The sequence below is a fragment of the Mixophyes fleayi genome, chromosome 1, assembly GCF_038048845.1.
Source record: "Mixophyes fleayi isolate aMixFle1 chromosome 1, aMixFle1.hap1, whole genome shotgun sequence".
Taxonomy (NCBI): domain Eukaryota; kingdom Metazoa; phylum Chordata; class Amphibia; order Anura; family Limnodynastidae; genus Mixophyes; species Mixophyes fleayi.
Genome location: NC_134402.1, coordinates 222,991,632 through 223,013,128, shown reverse-complemented (window position 1 = coordinate 223,013,128; position 21,497 = coordinate 222,991,632). Strand labels below are relative to the sequence as shown.

Here is a 21,497-nt window from a genome sequence, read left to right as displayed (position 1 = left end):
CTAGGAAACATTCACTGATCAGGAAAAATTCCTCCAGAAAAGATTTTTATTTGGCAGGTGTTATGGATTTTCAGACTGGCATACAGTGCACTGATTTAATTTCCAAAGGAAAAGATTTGAACATTTTTATATACTTTTGGTTGATGTGATAATGGAGACTCGGCCCACTTGTGTATTTACCCTAAGGAAAGCCGCTCTGACAACCCAAGGGTTAATTTGCAGTATATTTTTGCTTCTCTCTCTTGTTCAAATAAAAATTCATGGCGCGGTGGAGGGTCAGATTGTGTTCCCCAACACTGAGGCAGTGTGTGGGCGGCAGGAGGATGGAGAGGCATCAGCAGAGATAATGAGGTCTGAATAAAGAGGTGTCTTCATTCGCATCCTGCAGAGAATGAGTCATAGCCTTTGCCAATGACAGCAGGTCTTCTCTGACGTTGACTCAACCTCATCCATTCTTAATCTCACTCTCTGTATTTTCGTGATGCTTCCCAGCAAAAGGAGAATGAAGAGACGTGTCTCCATTCTGCCCTCACATTTACTATTGTAATTCTCTTCCTCTCTCTTTTTTGTAAACTCATTCTACTGTTCATTCACCATAGTATCTCATAAGTTACTATATTTCAACTCTCCCAAACCCCTTAATTGCTCAAATTTTACAATCCATTCCTCGCTTTTTTGAGGTCTATTTCCTTTTATTTTTGGAGGTGGGAGAGGGATCTTATCCATATGTCTTTACCATCAGTTTCATGTAATCATACTATTTCTAAGTACCTCTGCTCACTATTACTCCTTATCCTTTCCTCTCTATGCTATACCTATTATTTCAATACTCCTTTATTAATTTTAATATTTGTGTTACCCATTCTCTTAACTTCCTCTTTTCACGCCACTTTTATCACAACTTCCTCACATCCATATCAGTTTTATTTAATTTCCTTATATTTTGTGGGTAGGTTACCTACCTGTTTGTGAATGCATGAATGTCTTGAAATTGGCCATGAATTTAAACAGAAAAGGCACACTTTGTCGTGTTAAGGTGTTAGGTTTGTTCCAGTGCATGTGTGAACGATGATGTTTTGTTGCATTGTTCAGTTAGCAAATGTGAAGGGTCCACATGATTACAATGGTTGTATCTAAAGATCAATGATCCCACTAGGTAGCTTTGATCACAATGATGGGTGTCTGAGAGAGCCATTAAAAATATATATACTTTGTTTTTCCTTTCTTGCCCTGAGGTTGGAGCAGTGGAGGAATGAGAGGCTTTAGTGCAGGGGTGTCCAACCTTTTAGCTTCCCTGGGCCACATTGGAAGACGACGAGTTGGTTTGGGCCGCACATAAGATACACTAACAATAACGATAGCTGATCATCCAAAAAACCCTTGAAAACATAGTTAACATATATATGGGATTATTACAGTTTTGTTGCTTGTATATATGTATGGCATAAACATACTAAAGTGAGAGATTGCAATTTGCTTCATTGAATTGTTCCATTTCCAGTCCCTAGACACAATTGGCTACTGTGGAATATGTCATGTTAATTGTTTTTTTGTTTTTGTTTTTTCTTTAGCCAGTGATCCACTCATGCAGACTCCTTCCTGTGCCCACCAGATGCTACAGCCGGATTGCTGCAGTAAAGGGAACTACCCTTTAATTGTTCTCCTATCCCCTTTTCCCCTTCTGGACCTCTAGGACTTGCGCAGTGTCCAGCATCTGCTGCACTTTATGACTTGAACTTAATTCTTGCTCCACTTCGTTTGTCTGGCTGTATACCACATGTATTAGACATAAAGGAGATGGAGGTCACAGCATCAGCCCTATCTGAGCCCTCATACACAATAAATGCAAAAGTGGGAAGGGAAAGGGAGCACTGCACTCCTCCACCCAAACCCAGCAGTTGTGTGTGTGCATTTGGAAGAAAAGGAGCCATGTGTTAACCACCACAGGTTTTTTTTTTTCTCTTTAGTGATTAAACGTTTATTTGGTTTCCACAAGTTTCTAGTTCCTGAACCATATAGATAAAATATTCTTGATTAATCTATTTTATGTTGTTTTGGGAGCATCTGCCCTGGCAGTTGTTAAACACTTCTTACAAAAGTGGCTTGTTAAAACTTTAAATCAAGAATGATTGTATTAGTATGACACATCACTGCTGATTACATGTCCAAAAGACTACAATATTTTTTTAAATATTTATTTCCCCACCCTCCCCATATCTTACATACACACGGTGTACATTCAGACATTGCCAATTAGAATGTGCTGTCTAATTTTAATAGGGGAAAATGCACAGCGGTGGTGGGGAGAGCATGAACAATTCTTGCACCCTGTTATGTGCTACAGTGGATTACAAGGGCAAGACTGCACCATCTCTCAGGAACAAAGCATCTTTGCAAAATAAATAAATAATTAATTAAACACACACCATTTGTAGATCCTGTGCCCACCAGCTTCATCCCTTGTGCCTGTAAGTTCAGTTTTTGGACAATGAGTAATAGATCTGTAGCAACAAGATTGAAAGCCAACGGATCCACACTTTGCCCCCATTTCCCTGAGGGCCTCCTGGAACGAGCTTCATATTGCTTGGAAGAGAATTATACAGCCTTCTGTGAATAATGCAGTGTGTATGCCCATTTGGTTTGTGAAAATGCTGTGTACATGTGTGAACTGTATTTATAGTCATGCTTGTGTTTGTATGGCACATAAGTGATTGGGCAAAATGAGTGACTGGGTGGGTATCATTTGGCACTGCACTATTCAAAAACAGTGAGTTGCACATGTGCTCAGTCACTGAATCCCACCTTATTGTCCTACATACCAGATGGAAACTTTTTGTGGCTGCTACACGGGACTATGATCAGGTGAGATATGTGCCACTGTGCAGAGCCTCTCTGGGCTGCATGCTGTCCACTGCACAATTGGGTACAAACGTTCTTCCAGGCCTGCACCTATTTTGTCCAGCAGCTCAGTTGTTTGAGGGCCATAACCAAAGTCTTGTTCAGGGTCCTCTGTAGGAGGTTTGGATTCTTCAAGAGCTGGCCCATGCTCACATGGTTCCTCCTCAATGGCCTGGATTTTGTCTTCAGGTGTGAGTGAGGTTGGGCTAAGGGGGCAGCTATCTGCTCCTTCCTCATCTGTAGTGCTTGCTATTCGGGGCAGTGTACTGTGGTAACGTGTGTCTGGAAGGTAGCTAGTGCTGTCGCCTCTACGTAAAGGGGATGCACGATGTCTGTCCAATGCAGGTGGAAAACGAATACCTGGATCGCTGTACTGCTTTGTTCTCTGCCATTGCTTGCGCAGATGTGCACGGGAGCGATGCTTCATGCGTAGGGGAGATTCATCATACTGTGGGTCATGCCGGAGGAACTCATTAAACAGTGCATCAGTTTTTTCATCAATACTGTAATCTCGTCGGGACATTGCCTCCCAGGGACTGAGGGCTTGAGTGTGTTGTGGAAACCATTGTTCTTCTTCTCCACCAGATGCTCCTTGTTCAAATAAACGCCCCTCCAGACTTTCAAATACTGTCCCTTTACGTCCAGCATGAGTGAAAAAGAGACGTTTCTCTGATGCAGTCTTGGGACTGCATGACTCCTCCGATGGACGGCATGGAGCTTCAATAGAGGCATAGCCACTGTCCATCTGTAGAAGCTTTCGAGGCCCAGTCTCTTGTTCTGGTCCCCTCACTGACCTCCCCTCGGGCAGATCTTGAGATGGAAGGCTAGGGAGCCCACTGAAGGAGCTCACACTTTCTGCATCACTACGAACAGAGTCACGATCATTGTTGCTACTGCTTTGATCAGAGGCACAAAGCTCCAGAGATGCACGTAGGCTCCAAATGTCACATTGGGGCGGGAGCTGACCCTGATCTGTGCTTCCCACATCGGCCACCCCATCCTCCCCATGGTCTAATCTGAAAAATAAAAAATTATAATAAGCAACAAAGCCAAGAAAAAATGAAAATCTTTCATAAGTGATATGTAAGAAGGAGGGGAAAGGGAAGTAGAAAACTTTATTTTTTAGTATTCTGGGACACAAGGATTTTTTAATTTATTTTATCATGTGGAAAGGGTAATAGAAGAATACCTGCCAAGAGAGTGTGGTGGTGTTCCATGGTGTTGAATGAAAGATCCTTGATTAGAAGCAAAAGCAGTATCTTGTGTATGGACTATGTACTGTATGATATCATCACGTTCAGCACTTTCACTTGCTGCTCTCTGTCGCTGGAACTGATGACGCTTTGGAGAACCTGTCAAGTAATGTGAATAAGCTGTCAGCACATCTATTTCTGCACACCTACACTGTTCTGCTCATTCTCTTTGTGATTAAAGCTGTTTGATATACGTTCACCAACGTTTCAAAAAAATACACAGTTCACATTTTATTTATTTGTTTTTTTAATACACCCAGCTCATTTACAGTTTGACACTGCTGGGTTATTGTCTTGGAAGCTTAATTTTCCTTTAGTACTCATACTATTCTTGTCATGTATATGAGGAAATGTTTCAGTTCTGCACGTGGCTGGTCATGTTCTTGGTCTTCCCTCATCTCCTATTTTCCCCACAGTTAGCTATTGTGTGCTCCACCCTTGGTTATTCAGATTACACCCCTCCCATCACCTTAGATATCGAGGCTGCCCCCATCCGTGAATCAGGTAACAGGCTGCTCCTATTTCATCTTGTGCATCCAGGTCATTCCTCCCCCTCACCTCTGGTGTCTAAGCTGCTTGCTCTCTGCACAGTGCCCAGTTTCCATTTCTTGATTTTTAGGTAGGGGCTTGCTCCTTCTAAGCTTGCATGACGCCGTAGACGGCTGAAGAAGTGAAGCACGGCACCATGACTTCGGGTGGGACCCCCATCAGAACTGGCGCCACCCTGAGGAAGATGACTGGTGTTGTCAAACTGGGAAAGGGAGGGAGGGTGTAAAACTAGTGCACCCATAATACCCCTGTGTTCTTCTGGTCTTCTGTTTCTGATCACACCTTCACACCCTTTACAACAAGTTGTTACTCACCCTGGTGTTGGCAGGACTCTGCCTGGAGGAGGGTGGACTATGTTTTGGGGTCTCCATAAAACTTGTATCCGCAACAGAGTTGTACACATCTCCAGGAAGAGCAGAGGTTAAACTGAGAGATAGTCGAGTCAGTGGTGCCAGATTGCTTCGAGGGGGCTAACAGGAGATAGAAAAAGCAATGAGAAAAGAACACAAAAAAAAAAGCGCATAAAAAAATTGTGTGGAACAGTTTCTCAACTCTGATCTTCTAACTGCTAATGGTTTGAGGATTTACTTAATCCTGCTCAGGTGGATTAATCTTATCTGATTAAAAACATGACCAATTAGGGGTTCTGGGGGACCAGAGTTGAAAAGTCCAGCTGTAAGTCACTGAAATGAAAAGCTCAAATACATTTACAATAGCTAACCTGATATATAGAGATATTGGATTTGCTGGGAGAGGTGGCATATGTCTCTGATGCTGCTCCACTGCTGCTACTTTCCCCGCCTTCACTTTCATGTATGGTTAAAATGTGTAGAGCAGTTGGTGGTAAAGATGGAAGAGGAGGGAGTGTCAGCCGTGCATTCTTCAGATAGTGAAAATCCCCCTCTGTCAAAGTGTACCTGAAAGGACGTGTAACAGTGAAATTCGACATAACACCATTTGTGTAACACATTTGTTCTATGCTCCTTCAAGGACATTACGTTTTGTTTTTCTTCCCTAAATCCCTTCTCAATTCCACAATGAGCCATCACCGATTAGAAGGAAAAATCAATTCTTCCTTTTTTTTTTTCTTAATTCACCTCTGTTGCAGCTGCCACTACCTCACCATTATTCAAATACCTATTTAATCTACATTTTTTCATTTTGAACCGCTCATCACCTTCTTCCTCTCTCGCGCTCTCTCTTTTCTTGTCCACATAAGGCTCCTTCATTGAATGAGACTCGTCGACCACTGGATGCAGTGCACAGAAATCTCTCCGACTCCACTTCTCGGAGGCCTGAAGTTGACACAGATTCTGCATCTTCTATGCGGATAGTAATGTCTGAGAAATATATTAGACGTTAGGGATAACAAAAAGATACTAAAAGGCAAAGTTTTATGATCAGAAGTCTTCTTACCATGGGTGGGTTGTGTTTCATCCACATAGGAAGTGTTGGTTTTCTCTGCATCATCACTGGGTCTGAAAGGAAAATAACATTGCTGATAAAAGATATATGTAAATTTAACCGAAATTACAAAAAGTAGAATACTTCAGTACCTAGAGAGTCTCAGGCGTGAGTCACAGCAGTGTTTGCAAAGGATCAGGACCCCAGTGAGAAGGAGGAGTGTTCCTCCAATGAAGATGGACAACAGAACCAGGATCAAGACGTACCCATCCTGAATGGGTGCACCCGGTGCAGTCTGCAGGGATACATTTGACAGTGTCACTCTACAACTGTTTTAGTACTGTTTGTGCAATAAATTGAAAGTTGAGCATAATGTGTTATCTGTTGACTGGTTCTAGGATGCAAATGTGTCTTAAACCTTCGATGTTACTGAAATATATTTTAAACCAATATTCCTGACCATTTGATGCTCATCTCAAAATGAAGGTGCAACAAGTGGCCCGTGACGATCCTAATCTCTGAGTGAGCACTGTGCAGTCACAAGGTCTATGCATCAGGTTAATATGTGATGGTGATAATATGTGATGGTATGGTGAGGTCTTCTCACCAGCTTGATTGTACAGCATAATTACTTACAATTTGGGCTGTGTGAACGATTCAAGCTGCTACTCTGATCTCAAAATGTTATCTGGTGCTTTTCCATAATCGTAATATAATTGTATATATTTTATTAATTGTGATCTTTTATTATATGCCTTATTGAAATGATGTAACTTAAGCATTACATGAACCCACTGCAAGCGAGTATTGCATTGCTCAGAAATTCATTGAAAATGAAAGGTAAATGTGAAAGATCTATGAAAATTACTATTTGACCTAACCATTAGCAGTAGCTATTTATATAGCGCCACTAATTCTGTACAGAGAACTTTCTTACATCAGTCCCTGCTCCATTGGACCTTATAGTCTAAATTTCCCTAACATACACACAAACAGAGAGACTAAGGTCAATTTAAAAGCAGCCAATTAACCTAAGAGTATGTCTATGGCGTGTGGGAGGAAACCGGAGCACCTGGAGAAAACCCACGTAAACACGGGGAGAACATACAAACTCCATACAGATAAGGCCATGGTCGGGAATCAAACTCATGACCCCAGTGCTTGGATCAACCATGAGCTAAGTCTCTCTCTAAAGCATCATGGGGTAAATGTATCAAGCTATGGGTTTGAAAAGTGGAGATGTTGCTATAGGCAACATCTCAATTTTTCAAACCTGACGGAGACGCGCAACTTGATAAATTTACCCCCATGTCTTCATTTTTTATCCATGATCTAATTCTGCTCACTAGATATAAATATGTGATTTGTATGAACCCATACCACGGTTCATCACACTTACTCCAAGTTTCCATTTCAGATGTGTGCCAAGCTGTATTAATAATCCTTTCTACAAATCTGCCACATGCCCAACTCTGATTTGGGACTGACAATGATGAGGCTTTAGCTCTTATTTGAGACCATGTATTTTAAGTATTACTTTGCTGAAATCCTACATTGGTGTTGGCAATGACATGTAGGTGACATGCTACATCTCCTGTTATATACATAATGATACTTCGAAAGATGAAAGTGCTGTGTAAATAATAATATTTTGCACATTTTAGAACTAGTTTTATTTGAAGTTGATCCAGAAGACATTGTTATTTTGAAGTGCTGTTTAAACATGTGTTTGTGTCTTCATATAAATATTTTGCCCCAGTTGATAGTATGATTAGATAATGTTTTGGTAAGGGACAGACCAGGTTTATGTTACCGTCCTATTCTATCACTTTTTATGTTCAGTAGATGTGATTGAAATATCTTCAGACAGAGAAGGGCTAGCACAAATGAAAGTGGGATTAATGACCCATTAGGGTAACTAAACAATTTTAGATGGGATTTCCTAGGCCTATTTGGACAGTATTTCAAGTAAATTATTAGATAATGGCAGAAATTTATACTAATGTAAAACCTCACACCCACACAGTCCTCACCTATAGGCATTACTACTCAACCACAGACTGGCATAGTGGATGCATGGACCATTTTGAAATGTATGATTTCAAATACCAGTCATAACACATACTTCTATAATTTATCAATGGGAAAGAAAATAATTTACTTATGTGCTGAACTTGGTTTAAATGTAACTGATCAAATTCACAACCTAAATGGAAAATTGTGACCCAGTAACTTGATTCATTAATCCCTGTAGTGAAATCAATGTATTGACCAACATTAGTGTACCACTACAAACTTATTTATGCAAATACATAATATACTGCAAAGATTCTCACCGTAGAACTGTCAGTTATATTCTCCCATGTAGGTGACTCATTGCTCATGATCTGACACCTGCAGAAATAGGATGGGGGGGGGGGGGGGGGGTGCTGTTATAAAAAAGAGATGGTGAGCTGGAGGAAAAATCAAGTCCATGTGGTTAATTATGAAATAAGATCGTTCTGAGCAAGCATAAAACATTAATACCTTTTATGCTTTTGACAAACCTTCAGAACCCACTCCCAAAACTAAAAACTGCAAAAGAATATATACTATACCCTGAACATAGTATAGGAAAGTGGTTTCTTCATTCATTAGTTTACATCAGCATATGCAAGGTAGACTTGTGACTTAATATGCATATTGTCTGATTAGTATCAGGGAAGTATTATCAATTCATCACACACACATGTTAAAGTTGCAGGACCTATATTCATATGTAAAGTAAATCACCAAGGAACACCTAAATAATGAAAAATCATACTTTTACATAATCAGTACTCATGATAGCGAACAGAACTAGACAGTCAAGTAATTCATTGTTTTTGGGGGAAATAACAGTTGCCAGTAATAACATACACCAAACAAATTAAACAATGCTTAAAATATATACAGTAATAATTAAGATTTAGTAAATATTTAAACTACATTATCAAAATCACATAATACTTACTGTACAGCTTACCGGCTATTCTATATGTTATACAACAACAGCCTCTACTACTTCTAATATTATAAGTCAGGCCAGCATCCTTCTCAGTGTAATGTCTAGATGGTACCAAGGCAGAGCTCACAGCAACAACTAGACGACTTTTAAGGCAGGGGAATATATTAAAAAACGGACACAAATTAAAATAAATATCGCCGACACAAGAAACAAACAGCTGGTTGAAAAACGGAGCCCCACCTTCGCTTTCTTCATCCTGTCCACAGTGTGCCAATAATATAGGGTAACGCCAACATATTACATGGCAACATCTAAGTATGGCCTTAGTCAACTGTAGCTCCTGGGTGATGACCAAATGATATTCAATAAGCACTCACATGGTACCGGCGCAGTGTATGTATTTATAGAATGTTGTCCCCAAATAAAGCTCGGTTAGTATAAATAAAATGCTAATTTATATTAGTTGGTGCCCAAATGACCTACATGCTGCACCCAAAAGATACCTAGGGAGTGCCCATTTGATGCTTGGACAATTTACAAACGATGCAAAATCATTTTAATTATAATAGACGGGCAATACCCACCTCTACCCTTGCGGACCTTCTACACACCCTGCTACTCCCACCTGGCGTGGTCTGCTGCCCGATCCTCACCACCGGGTCCTGCTTCGTGCTGCGGCTCAGTCACCAGCCTCAGGATTTATGAATGAAGCCCGGAGAAGAAGCCCCGCCCACATGACACACGTGATTGTAAAGGCTGCAAGGCAGGGGAGGTGGTAGGAGACAGAGAGAAAAGGGGACTCACCGTGTATCCTAATTACAGGAGGGTATGCGTACATGCACATGCTCATCGGACTGAGTGTTAATCTAGGGATTTATATTGTCATTACATATATATATATATATATATATATATATATATATATATACATCTATGTAGCCTTCTATACATATATCTATCTATATATAGATAGATAAATGTGTGTATATAGATAAATAGATCTTTTTCTGTCAACACAGGTTGTAATTAAACAATAAAGTGGTCTATATGCTAAACACAAAGAAAATAAGTTACAATACAGTTAATTATATTGATGCTGGATACACGACTACTTTGCCACTGTGTAATACAGTGACAGGACAGTGAGTTACATGGGAGTGGGAGGAGGTTGACACGGGGGACAGTATGTGAGTCATAGCTGTATGTGATTATTTATAGGATGTGGCAAATAGGGAGAAATGAGATGAGGGGATCAGGGGAGAGATATGAGTGGGAGAAAAATGGTAGAGAACGATGAGCTCAGAAGAAATTGGGAAGCATTCGAACAAAGAGGAGACCATGACTGTAACGTACACAAATATGTGGCAGTGTGTAAAAAGTAATGTGCATAGCTATGATATAATAACGTTTAGGGTTAGACAATAACATGATAGAATAACATTCAGATACTTGAATTTGCATTGGTATTAGTATATATGCACAGTTATGTAACAACATATGGAAGAATGTAACAAATCAATGGAATATCATGCAGAGTTACACAATGAATATGCCAAGAAGAAAGATTAACTGGGATATTGTACATTATTATATGCAGAAATACATAGTGCAGAGTGATATAGAACAATAGTTAGGACAGCATGATAAGTATCATAGCATTATTATATAATAAAATACAAAGAGATTTTATGATATGTAGTTATACAACAGCATACAAAAGACTATAAAATGGTTATAGAATTATTATTTTTCATGTATAAAGCGCAAATGTATTTTGTCATGCTGTATAATACAATAACATGCAGAACCATTTCATATTGCTAAGTATTTTAATATATAATAACTAGAGTATACCACATTGATTTCCAACCAGTTGTCCTGACATATGTGTATGTCATATTAGGCTGGATGTCTCACATTAATTTTTAATTTATAAAATAAGTTGAAGATATACCATCAGGATTAAAAGTGACCTGTTTTATTTGTAAATTAAATTGGCCATAATTGAGATTGGGAAAAAATATGAATACATATTTATTAGAGATGTTCACTGACCCCGTGTTCTTGTTTTGGTTTTAGATCTGGATTAACTTCGTGTTTTGGTTTTGGCAAAACCGCCCTTGTGTGTTTTGGTTTTGGATCCCAATTTTTTTCTAAAATCCCTATTGGTTTTTTTCTAATCTAAAATCACATAATATTGCTTTTTTCCCCCTACATTATTATTATTAACCTTAATAACACTAATTTCAAGTCGTTTGCAGTCAATTTTGACCATCTCACAGGTCACAATATTATTTTCATACACTTTCAAACAAAGACTGCAACGACCTGGCTGGATGCTAAGCGACAGAGCAATGACTGAAACACACGGCAGTTCCTAGCACATCTAGGTAACATCGGCACACAGCAGTGGCAGAAAAGAAAAGTGGTGCAAGATGGACTTGTCCTTGGATCATGAACCATATATGGTTCATTTGATCACTCCACCCATTTCTTGGATAACTATGGTAATTCTACAGCTAATACATGGGGATGCGTGCTTTTATCAGACCCAGACCAATCCAGGTTGCCAGACAATGTACTAAAAAGAGACATTGTAATACCCAGCAAAAAGCATGTTCATAACTAAAATCAGCCCCAATTCCCACAAAATTAAAATATAGTTAGGTACCTTTGATGTAAAGTGCAGATTACAAACACTTGATGAAACAGCAGCAAAGTGGAAGGTAATACATATACACATCTAGTTAGACATCCATGCTTACATTACTTCTGAAAGCTAAGTTGTTCTTTGTTAATAAAACTGTTGTCTTTATACCGTTCAAAAAAATTAAAAATAATCCTCCACCATTCTTTGGGTGTTAATAGTTGATAGTAGGATCAGGTGGAGTTACAGCAGAGGTGTCACTAATTCTGCTCAATTCTTTTACAGTAGACAAGACCAGGTTGTCAATATGTTGTGCTGAGTCACCTGCATCATCAATGGTGTCTAAGATCTTTGCTAAGTACACAACAGTATATAGCACATGTAGGTAACATTGGCACACAGCGGTAGCTGAAAGGAAAAGTGGTGCAAGATGGAATTGTCCTTGGGTCCACCCAGCCACCCTTATGTTGGAACTTAAAAAGGACATGCACACTTTAACAAACCAAGCACTTCAGGCACAAAAGTGCCACTCCTTGTGTCTGAAGTGCTTGGTTTGTTTGGGCCCCCACAAAACAAGCTAACAATGGGCTTAAGGCACCTAAGGTAACAGTGCTGTTAATGAACTCTACTGTGGCAAGATGTTGTTGTCATCATCCTAAGCCTCATCCTCACACATTATTAATTCATCACCGCTGGAATCCACTATTGCAGAAGTCTCAGTATTTTGATGCAACTGGTGGGAAAGGCCTTCCTTGTGGAACTTGAAGTTCATTTTTATGAACATCATCTTTTCCACATTTTGAGGAAGTAGCCTCCTACGCCAATCGCTGAAAAGGCTCCCGTCTGTGCTGAAAACTCTTTCCGAGTACACACTGGAGGGTGGGCAGCTTAGGCAGTGCAAAGCGAGTTGGTACATGGGTCTCCAAATTCCCTTTTTTTCCTCCCAGTATGTAAAGGGACTATCTGATGTATCTATTTATATGCTGATGTATCTAATCCTCCACCATCCTTTGGATGTTGATAGTAGGACCAGGTGGAGTTACGGCAGAGGTGTCACGTTTTTTGGTCAATTCTTTTAGACCAGACCAGATGTCAAAATGTTGTGCTGAGTCATCTGCATCATCCCTGGGTCTCTTGGGAAAGCTAAGTTTTTTCCTAGCAGGAAAACGTTATTATATCATAGCTATGCACATTGCTTTTTACACACTGCTACATATTTGTGTACGTAACAGTCACGGTCTCCTCTTTCATCATCATCATCATCATCAAGTGTAAACAGCTGTTTTCCACCAATCAGATTGAAGAGAATTCTGTGACATTACCAACCCAGGTAGCTGCATATTTGTGTACGTAACAGTCATGGTCTCCTCTTTGTTCGAATGCTTCCCAATTTCTTCTGAGCTCATCGTTCTCTACTATTTTTCTCCCACTCATATCTCTCCCCTGATCCCCTCATCTCATTTCTCCCTATTTGCCACATCCTATAAATAATTGACATACAGCTATGACTCACATACTGTCCCCAGTGTCAACCTCCTCCCACTCCCATGTAACTCACTTCACAGGTGACTACTTTGAATGGTTTCAGCACCTTGCACAACACGGAAAGTATTCTCCACTGCGCTGGTCTAAAATACATCCCCCCTCCTTTCCCAATGTCATGGCTTGTGGAGTAAGCGTGGATGGCTTTTCGCTGTTCCTCCGTCCGCAGAAGCATATACAGGGTGGAATTCCATCTTGTCACCACCTCTTGCTTCAGTTGGTGGCAGGGCAAATTAAATTGCTCTTGTAGCTTCAGCAACCTCCTACACTGTATTTTACGGGCCACAGACAGCATCTCCTGCACGTCCCTGTCATTTTTTAAAAAGCTCTGCGCCACCAAGTTTATTGTGTGAGCAAAACTGGGAATGTGATGGAATTCACCCAGCTGTATGCCTCTTAGTGAAGCCGGTGATACACAGAATAGCCTGCCTCTGACAAATGTGACATACTTGGGTACATGCTGCTGCTGTTCCTGCTGGTGAAGGCCAATGACCAACCCAGTGGGCTGTCACAGTCATATAATCTTTAGTTTGCCCAGTTCCACTTGTCCACATATCTGTGGTTAAGTGTACAGTGGGTAGAATGGCATTTTGTAGCCCAATAATTACATTTTTACAAACCTTCTGGTAGAGGTAAGGAATAGCTTTTCTAGTGAAATGGTGTCGTGATGGCATTTGATAACGGGGACACAAGATCTCAAGTAACTGTATAAAACCAGCTGCAATAATAGTGAATATTGGATGCAGATCTAGGACGGTGTTGTGGGTGTAGACTGCAGGTGCTGGGATCTAGCTGACAGAAGGGACCTAGCTGATGCTGGACTGCTTGTTGTTATTTTTTTAGCATAAGTTTCCAATTTTCCCAACACCTTGCCATGAACTTGCTTCAAATGGCGTAACATGGATGAGGTTCCTAGATGGTTAAGGTCCCCACCTCGACTGTGGCTTTACATAAACTACAAATGGCTAGACAACTGTTGTCAATATTTGGGTAAAAATAATTCCACATATAAGAGGTGGATTTTTTGGTTTATGTCCAGGCATGACAATGGCCTTCTTCTTATCACGTGCCAGAACTGATTCCACTGGTACAGGACTTACACAAACAACATCATCCTCATCAACATCCTCATTAGTGCTCTCATCAGCTACACAAATATCCCCCTCATCCTATTGCAATTCCAATGTGGCATCCTCAATTTGTGTATCACCGGCTACACTCGGGCTGTTCATGCACACATCTGCAGAAATGCTGAAAGGGGCCTTCTTTATGGGTACACTATCAGAATGGTCAGGATTACACATAGCACTCGTGGACAGACTCTCCTAGGAGCAGATTGGCCACAGGCCTTACCGGGAATTTTCCCAGTAGGCCGGTGGTCTACTGAGGCTGCCTGCTATCTTATCTTTTCATTTTCATTTTCATTCATTCTTTTTTTTTTTTGCATGTTGTTTTTAATCTGAACACCGCCGGCGGACAGTCAAGCAGTCCTGGAAGTAAATCGCTAGGCTTCCTTTCACTGGGGGTGGACTGCAAGGTCAGCACAAGCAGGAGGGAGAGCGATCCCATGGATCCCATGTGTGTTACACAGTACAATGTGACTGCAGATTTACAGCAAGACTGGGGCCGATTCAATTAATTCTTGTAACGCTACGGTTAAACAACAAAAAAAAAACACTTTGCATTAACTCAGAACCCGCTGCCGTTTTCACTTTTCGCCGTGTTCAAAATAGTGCAATTCAATTCAAAAACTATAAATGCCCCCTCCGCGCTTTAAACATAGGTGAATGTGAATGTTATGGGAGGAGAGGGCAGGGTTTAACGCCTCCATGTTTAAGGTATAACAAAAATCTCCAGCAATATCACTGTTATCTCTGGGATTTCTGGTGATTCCCTTGTGACTCCATAGGATCTATCAATTTTTTGCAGTGAAAATTTTAATTGCATTACATTACACTACCCATTTTTTTTTATTATATTTTAATTACACTACACTAATTTCCAGTTATATTCATACCAAAGTACCTCAACACACATTACTACAAACATATATACATAATAGGGTAGATTTGCAATTTTTGTAAAAAATATTTGTGGGCTTTATAATGCTTTTTTTCAGTTCTTTGTAATTGTATTAAAAAAAAAACACCAATCAACTATCACATTTTTAATATATACTTTGTTATTTCATTAATTTTAGGGGGTTTACAATTTTTTACCCGGCGAGGAGAGGTGAGAGATATAACTGCCTGTTTGACAGTTTACATCGCTGGGTTAACATATAATTGAATTGCTCACTTGTGCTTTAGCCTATACCTTTATATCAGGCTCTAACTCGCAGCGATACACTGTTTTCAGTAAAAAAAACAAAAACTTTGATGGACAATTGAATTGCGGGGAGCATTATTGTGCTTCGAAATCACACTAAATAGCGTTGGAATTTTTTTACACTGTGTTATAATAACAATTGAATCGGCACCCAGGAATGACAATTAGCAATGAAGCAATGGAACTCTCCTATTTGTGTGTTACTTATATAACACAGTACATTATGTGACTGCAGATTTAGAAGACCAAGCCTGCCAGACCTATTATTTCCATTTCAGCAATGACAATTAGCAATGGAGCAATGGAATTCTCCTGAATGTCACTGGAGACTTTGAAGAACACTGCTACCCCTCCACTTTCTTTTCTACCTATGACGCTGCCCAACTGCTCTAGAGACTGCCAAGAACTGTGCTATCCCTTCTGTGTCCCTCTGGGAAATGGCGCTTGATCGCCATGGAGGGTGGTACTTATAGAATCCAAAGCTCACAAGATCTGACAATGCAACGATGACGTTTTGCCTCGTTTAAAATTCGGAGGGCGCGCGAAAGTAAACTCGGATCTGCTAAGTTCGGGTGTGTTCGGTTCTCGGGGAACCGAGCCTGAGCATCTCTAATACTTATATATGGTTTTGTTTTTCATTATTATTTTTTATTATTGGTGTGGTATGAAAAAAAAATCATATGTCATCTGTGTTATCAGATAAATGGGTAATGATGAGGAAGTGCAAAGATGGGCATTTGGTCATAGCACAAGTGGAGCAATTCCCAAAGGGCACAGAAGACTAGGGGCAGGGTTAACTTCTTGATAGACCACTCATCACTGCAGGAGAGCAGCAGCCTGTGTATAACAGATCCTGCTAAGTAGACAAAGTAGTAGTTAAATAGATCAATGGCTCAGCCATAGTGTGGAACTAGTGGGTCAAGCAAGTTAATGTAAGGGGCATCAAACATAAAGAATTGAGATTTTCAGAATTAAAAGAAAAACAAGATATCTATGATACCAGCTTTAAAACCTAACTGAAATTGAGAATAATAATATGCCTTTATTGTGAGTCTATACAGTTACCACATAACTACACAGTTAATATTGATACAATAAATGCTGGATAGGAAGAGCAGATTTCTAATTCTAAATATCACTGCAAAAATATCTGTATAAAAATAAATATTTCACCATTAACCGGCCCTTAGATCCCATTCCCTCCTAAATTTTTAGAACCTCCTTGCCTACTGCCTGCTCCCACTTAGCCCACCTCTTCAAATTATCCCTCTCCTCTGGTATCTTTCTTTCACCTTTCAAAAATGCTCTTTTTTCACCAATTTTTAAAAACCTAGGGCCTGATTCATTAAGGATCTTAAATGAAGAGGATTCTTATTTCAGTCTCCTGGACAAAACCATGTTACATTGCAAGGGATGCAAATGAGTGTTCTGTTTTGCACATAAGTTAAATACTGACTGTTTTTCATGTAGCACACAAATATCAATTTCAGTGTACAAATAAGCTATCAAGTATTTGTGTGCTACATGAAAAAACAGTCAGTATTTAACTTATGTGCAAAACAGAATACTAATTTGAATAATAAGAAGTTTCTTAAGTTAAGATTCTTAATGAATCAGGTCCCTAATCTTGACCCCACCACCCTGTCCAATTAATGTCACATCTCTCTCCTCCCTTTTGCTTCTAAACTGCTTGAACGACTTGTCTACAGCAGTCTCACTAGCTACCTCTCTGACAACTCCATCCTCGATCCTTTCCAACCTGGTTTCCACCTCCTCCACTCTACAGAAACTGCACTGACTTAAGTCACTAATGATCTTCTGTCTGCCAAATGTAAAGGCCAATACTGCCTTCTCATCCTTTTGGACCTATCTAAAGCCTTCAACACAATTGATCACCCTGTCCTGCTGCACACCCTTTGCACCATTGGCCTGTCTGACACTGTCTTCTCATGGTTTAAATCTTTCTCAGTTTAAACTTCGGACTCCTCCTCTCCATTTTCTCCACAGCCCATAGGAGTCGCTCAGGGTCTGTCCTCCGTGAACCTGTCAATTTCTTCAGCCTCCAATACCACCTCTGTGCCGACAACACCCAAATCTATCTCTCCTCTCCTGACCTCTCCCTGTACCTCTTCACTAAGGTGTCATGCTGCCTCTCCTCCATCGTTTCCTTAAACTTAACATGGCCATATCTGAACTCATAGTCTTCCCTCCTTCAAGACTATCCTCCCCTTCCACCATCTCTTTCATTATTGGAAATACCAACATCTCATCTTTTTCCCAAGTTCAATGCCTGGGTGTCATCCTTGACTGCTCCCTCTCTTTCACCCCACACATCCAATCCCTCACCCAAACCTGTTGCTTCGATATCTGCAATATATCTTGTATTAGACCCTCCCTTTCCATTGATGCCACCAAAACTCTCATCCATTCTCTGATCATCAATCATCTCCCCACTTGATTACTGCACCCTCCTCCTCAATGTCCTCCCTCGCACCCACTTCACTCCTATTCAGTCCATACTCAATGCTGTAGCCTGACAAATCTTCTTCTCCCACTGGTCTACATCTGCCTCTTCTCTCTGTCAAGCACTGCACTGGCTCCCCCTCCATTATAGAATCCTCTTCATGCACCTTATCCTCACCTACAAAGCCCTCTCTAACTCCACTGTTCCTTATGTCTGTGTTAAGATCCTACCCTGTTAGCTGTTATATGGATTTCTACCATTAACCTTCTGAGTGAGTTTAGCTTCATCGTGTTTGCTGTTATATGGACTTTATCATCAACCCTCTGAGTTAGTTCAGCTTCACCCTGTTTGCTGTTCTATGGATTTCTACCATTAACCATCTGAGTGAGTTCAGGTTCATCGTGTTTGCTGTTATATGGACTGCTACCATTAACCCCTTGTGTGAATTCAACTTCATTCTGCCTGCTGAAATAAAGACTTTGCTTATTTATTCCTTGTATAGATTCACCTTCCTTCTATCTGCTCGTGTACAGATTCCAGCTGTTACCTTCTGTGTGGCTCCTCCTTTCACCAATCTATTCCTGTCTCTCCTACTGGCTATCTGGGGTAGTAGGATTCTGTTCTGAGTTATCCACATTCTGGAGCCATCTCTGTGTCTCGGGGTATCAACTTACAGTTCCAGGCCTACCCCTGGTTCTGAGTTCTGAGTTTTCCAGGGCCAGTTCCAGGCTTATTCTGTTCAGGAGGTTGCATCCCTGTATATCCTCTGCCTGAGTTATGAGTCTTCCCAGTCCCAGTTGTGGTACTATATTTGTCGGAGTCTCTGAGTTCTTGGAGGTACTGAGCCTCTAGTCGTGGGTGCAGGTCCTCCCTGTTCCCATGTCCAGGTTCCAGTCCATCAGGTCCAGATTCAAGTCATTTATTCCAGTACGGAGTCCAATCCAGCATTCCTCCTCCTAACATCCAGTATACAAGATTAGATCAAGCTCTATGAGCAAGACATTTATCCGGCCTCTCTGTTTCCTCTACACTCCAGCCATAGCTAGTCCCAAGGGTCCCGAGATGGATCCCAGAAACCCTATTGCAGTGACAGTTTGCACTGGCCCAATGGATCCGACAGGGGAACATACCCCAAGGGAAGTCTTAGTCCGAAGCCTAGCTGAAGGCATGGAAAAACAGGAAACTACCCAAGAGCAAGTGATATTTGCAAGAGTTATCTGTTTGTATGGCAAACCTACAGACCGCATTGACATGGTCACCCACACAAATTCTTTCAGAGAATACCAGTGCCATTGTTATACCAGGTCCACCATCTCAGTTGGTTCTCCCTTCGCCAGCCAAATACGATGGAGACCCAAACAACTGTAGATGGTTCCTGAACCAATGCAGTATTAACTTTGAGCTGCAGCCGGCTTATTTTCCTACAGACTGAACTAAGACTGCTTACATTATCTCCCTTCTTTCAGGGCAAGCCTTAGCCTGGGCATCTTACCTAAGGGAGAAGTCTGATCCCATTCTGTTCAACACCAGAGGGTTCCTAAGCCTATTCCAGAGAATATTTGATGAGCCTGGGAGATCATCATCTGCCGGTGCCGACATCCTGCGGTTGCGATAGGGCCTATCATCTGTAGGACAATACGTGGTCCAATTTAGAACCCTTTCATCAGAACTCTCATGGAACAATGACGCATTATTGGCAGCCTTTTGGCAAGGTCTCTCCGACTGCATTAAGGATGAGTTAGTCACACAAGACTTGCCCACCAACCTGGATGAACTGATCACGTTGTGCAACCGGAGAGATCTGAGGTTCCGAGAAAGACTTTTGGATGAAAGGGGATCAGAGTATAGCAAGCCATGTCAGACACCTCGAGTCCAGTCTCCTTCTCCCCCTCAAGGAAAACCCATGCAATTGGGCAGGGTGTGAGCGGATTGGTCAAGCAGAAACTCTGCATCTACTGTGGTGCTTCTAGCCACTATCTGAAATCTTGCTCCCAGGGGTCGGGAAATGCCACTTCCTAACCAATAGTGAGAAGGTTGGGTTAGGAGTTACTGTTCGTCCTCCTCAAGCTAGAGACTGTGTTCTCCCTGTGACTATGAGACTGTCTCAAAATTCTGTGTACATCTCTGCTCTCTTGGACCCTGGAGCTCCAGGCAACATCATGTCAGCTCAGTTAGCGAAAAGTTAGCCATTCCTCTGGTCCAGATGTTTCCACCCATCTTTCTAACAGCTGTAGATGGGAGACATATCACTGGTGGCACCATCTCCTGCCAAACATCTCCAGTAACCTTGCAGGTAGGGGTCCTGCACTCTGAGATCATTCAATTCCTAGTGATTCCCGAGGCCACCAATTCCATTGTTCTTGGTTTCCCGTGGCTCCAACTCCACAACCCCCGTATCGACTGGTCTTCTCTCCAAGTGCTCTCCTAAGGCCCGGAATGCACTAAAACCTGTCTTCAGAAGATATTGCCTCATCGCAATCCCTCCAACAAAGAGTCTCCTGTTATTCCTATGCCTTACCAAGACTACATGGATGTCTTTAGTAAACGAGCTGCAGAGACTTTGCCATCTCCTTGGGTCTGGGACTGCCCCTTAGGCTTGATACCAGGCAAGATTTCACCCCGTGGAAGGGTTTACCTAAAGGGTAGGGTTCCTAAGACACTGGCTATGTTTGAACATATCAAGGAGAATTTAGAAAGGGGCTTCACTCGCCCGTCTTCTTCACCTGCTGGGGCCGGATTTTTATTGTTAAAAAGAAGGATGGCAGCCTTCGCCCCTGTATAGACTATCGGTGACTTAACAATGATCGAGTCAAGGGAGCTACCATCTTTACCAAACTAGATCTCCATGGCGCCTATAACTTGATCCGGATTAGACAAGGTGATGAGTGGAAGACAGCCTTTAACACCAGGGATGGACATTATGAGTATCTTGTTATGCCCTTCGGCCTCAGTAATGCCCCTGCGGTCTTTCAAGGCTTCATGAATGACATTTTCTGAGATCTCTTGTACAACACCCTAGTAGTTTACCTGGATGACTGTCACGGTCACTAGGAGTCTCGACCTAGAATTTACCAGAATAGACTTCTACTCACCAGAGGCGCGGAGTCTAACACAGTGGCTGGTCTTCTCCAAGAACTCCAGCAAAGAAGTATGGGTTTTAGCGGCTTCCACTGTGCAGGTCGCGGCCCTCTGGAGAGTATGGTAAACTGACGGATACAGCTATACATGATGGGAGCAGGTACCTCCTTGAGCTGAGTAGTAGGAGCTGTACTGAGACAGCGAGTATTGAATGCAATGACCAGTAGTAGCAGGGAATAAGTAGTTCAAGGATAAATAGTATGCGGATGAACTGTGGCCGATAGATACATCACTAACATGGAGTAAAGACTTGTTCAGGCTGCCAATGCAATACGAGGTAGCGGAGTG

The 21,497-nt window shown here is 41.4% G+C and overlaps 2 protein-coding genes across 3 annotated transcripts in view; one reads left to right on the top strand and one right to left on the bottom strand.

Moving 5' to 3' along the window:
* Positions 1–1,995, top strand: part of STK11 (serine/threonine kinase 11) — a 34,806-nt gene extending 32,811 nt beyond the window's left edge. The window contains exon 10 of the mRNA XM_075205866.1: positions 1,572–1,995. The gene's annotated coding sequence lies outside the window, so the exon portion shown is untranslated. The remainder of the gene's footprint in view (positions 1–1,571) is intronic.
* A 184-nt stretch (positions 1,996–2,179) lies between these two features.
* On the bottom strand, positions 2,180–9,815 carry CBARP (CACN subunit beta associated regulatory protein). Of its 2 annotated transcripts, none has more exons than XM_075205849.1 (10): positions 9,675–9,815; positions 8,441–8,498; positions 6,257–6,399; positions 6,117–6,178; positions 5,878–6,040; positions 5,422–5,617; positions 5,015–5,170; positions 4,710–4,902; positions 4,088–4,250; positions 2,180–3,914 (listed from the first exon to the last, which is right to left on the bottom strand). In XM_075205849.1, the coding sequence occupies exons 2-10, from the start codon at positions 8,486–8,488 to the stop codon at positions 2,843–2,845; spliced, it is 2,196 nt and encodes a 731-aa protein (XP_075061950.1). In that variant the 5' UTR covers positions 8,489–8,498; positions 9,675–9,815; the 3' UTR covers positions 2,180–2,842. The 2 variants fall into 2 exon arrangements, with proteins under 2 accessions (XP_075061950.1, XP_075061956.1); XM_075205855.1 differs by having other exon boundaries at positions 4,710–4,875.
* Positions 9,816–21,497: the final 11,682 nt, after the last annotated feature.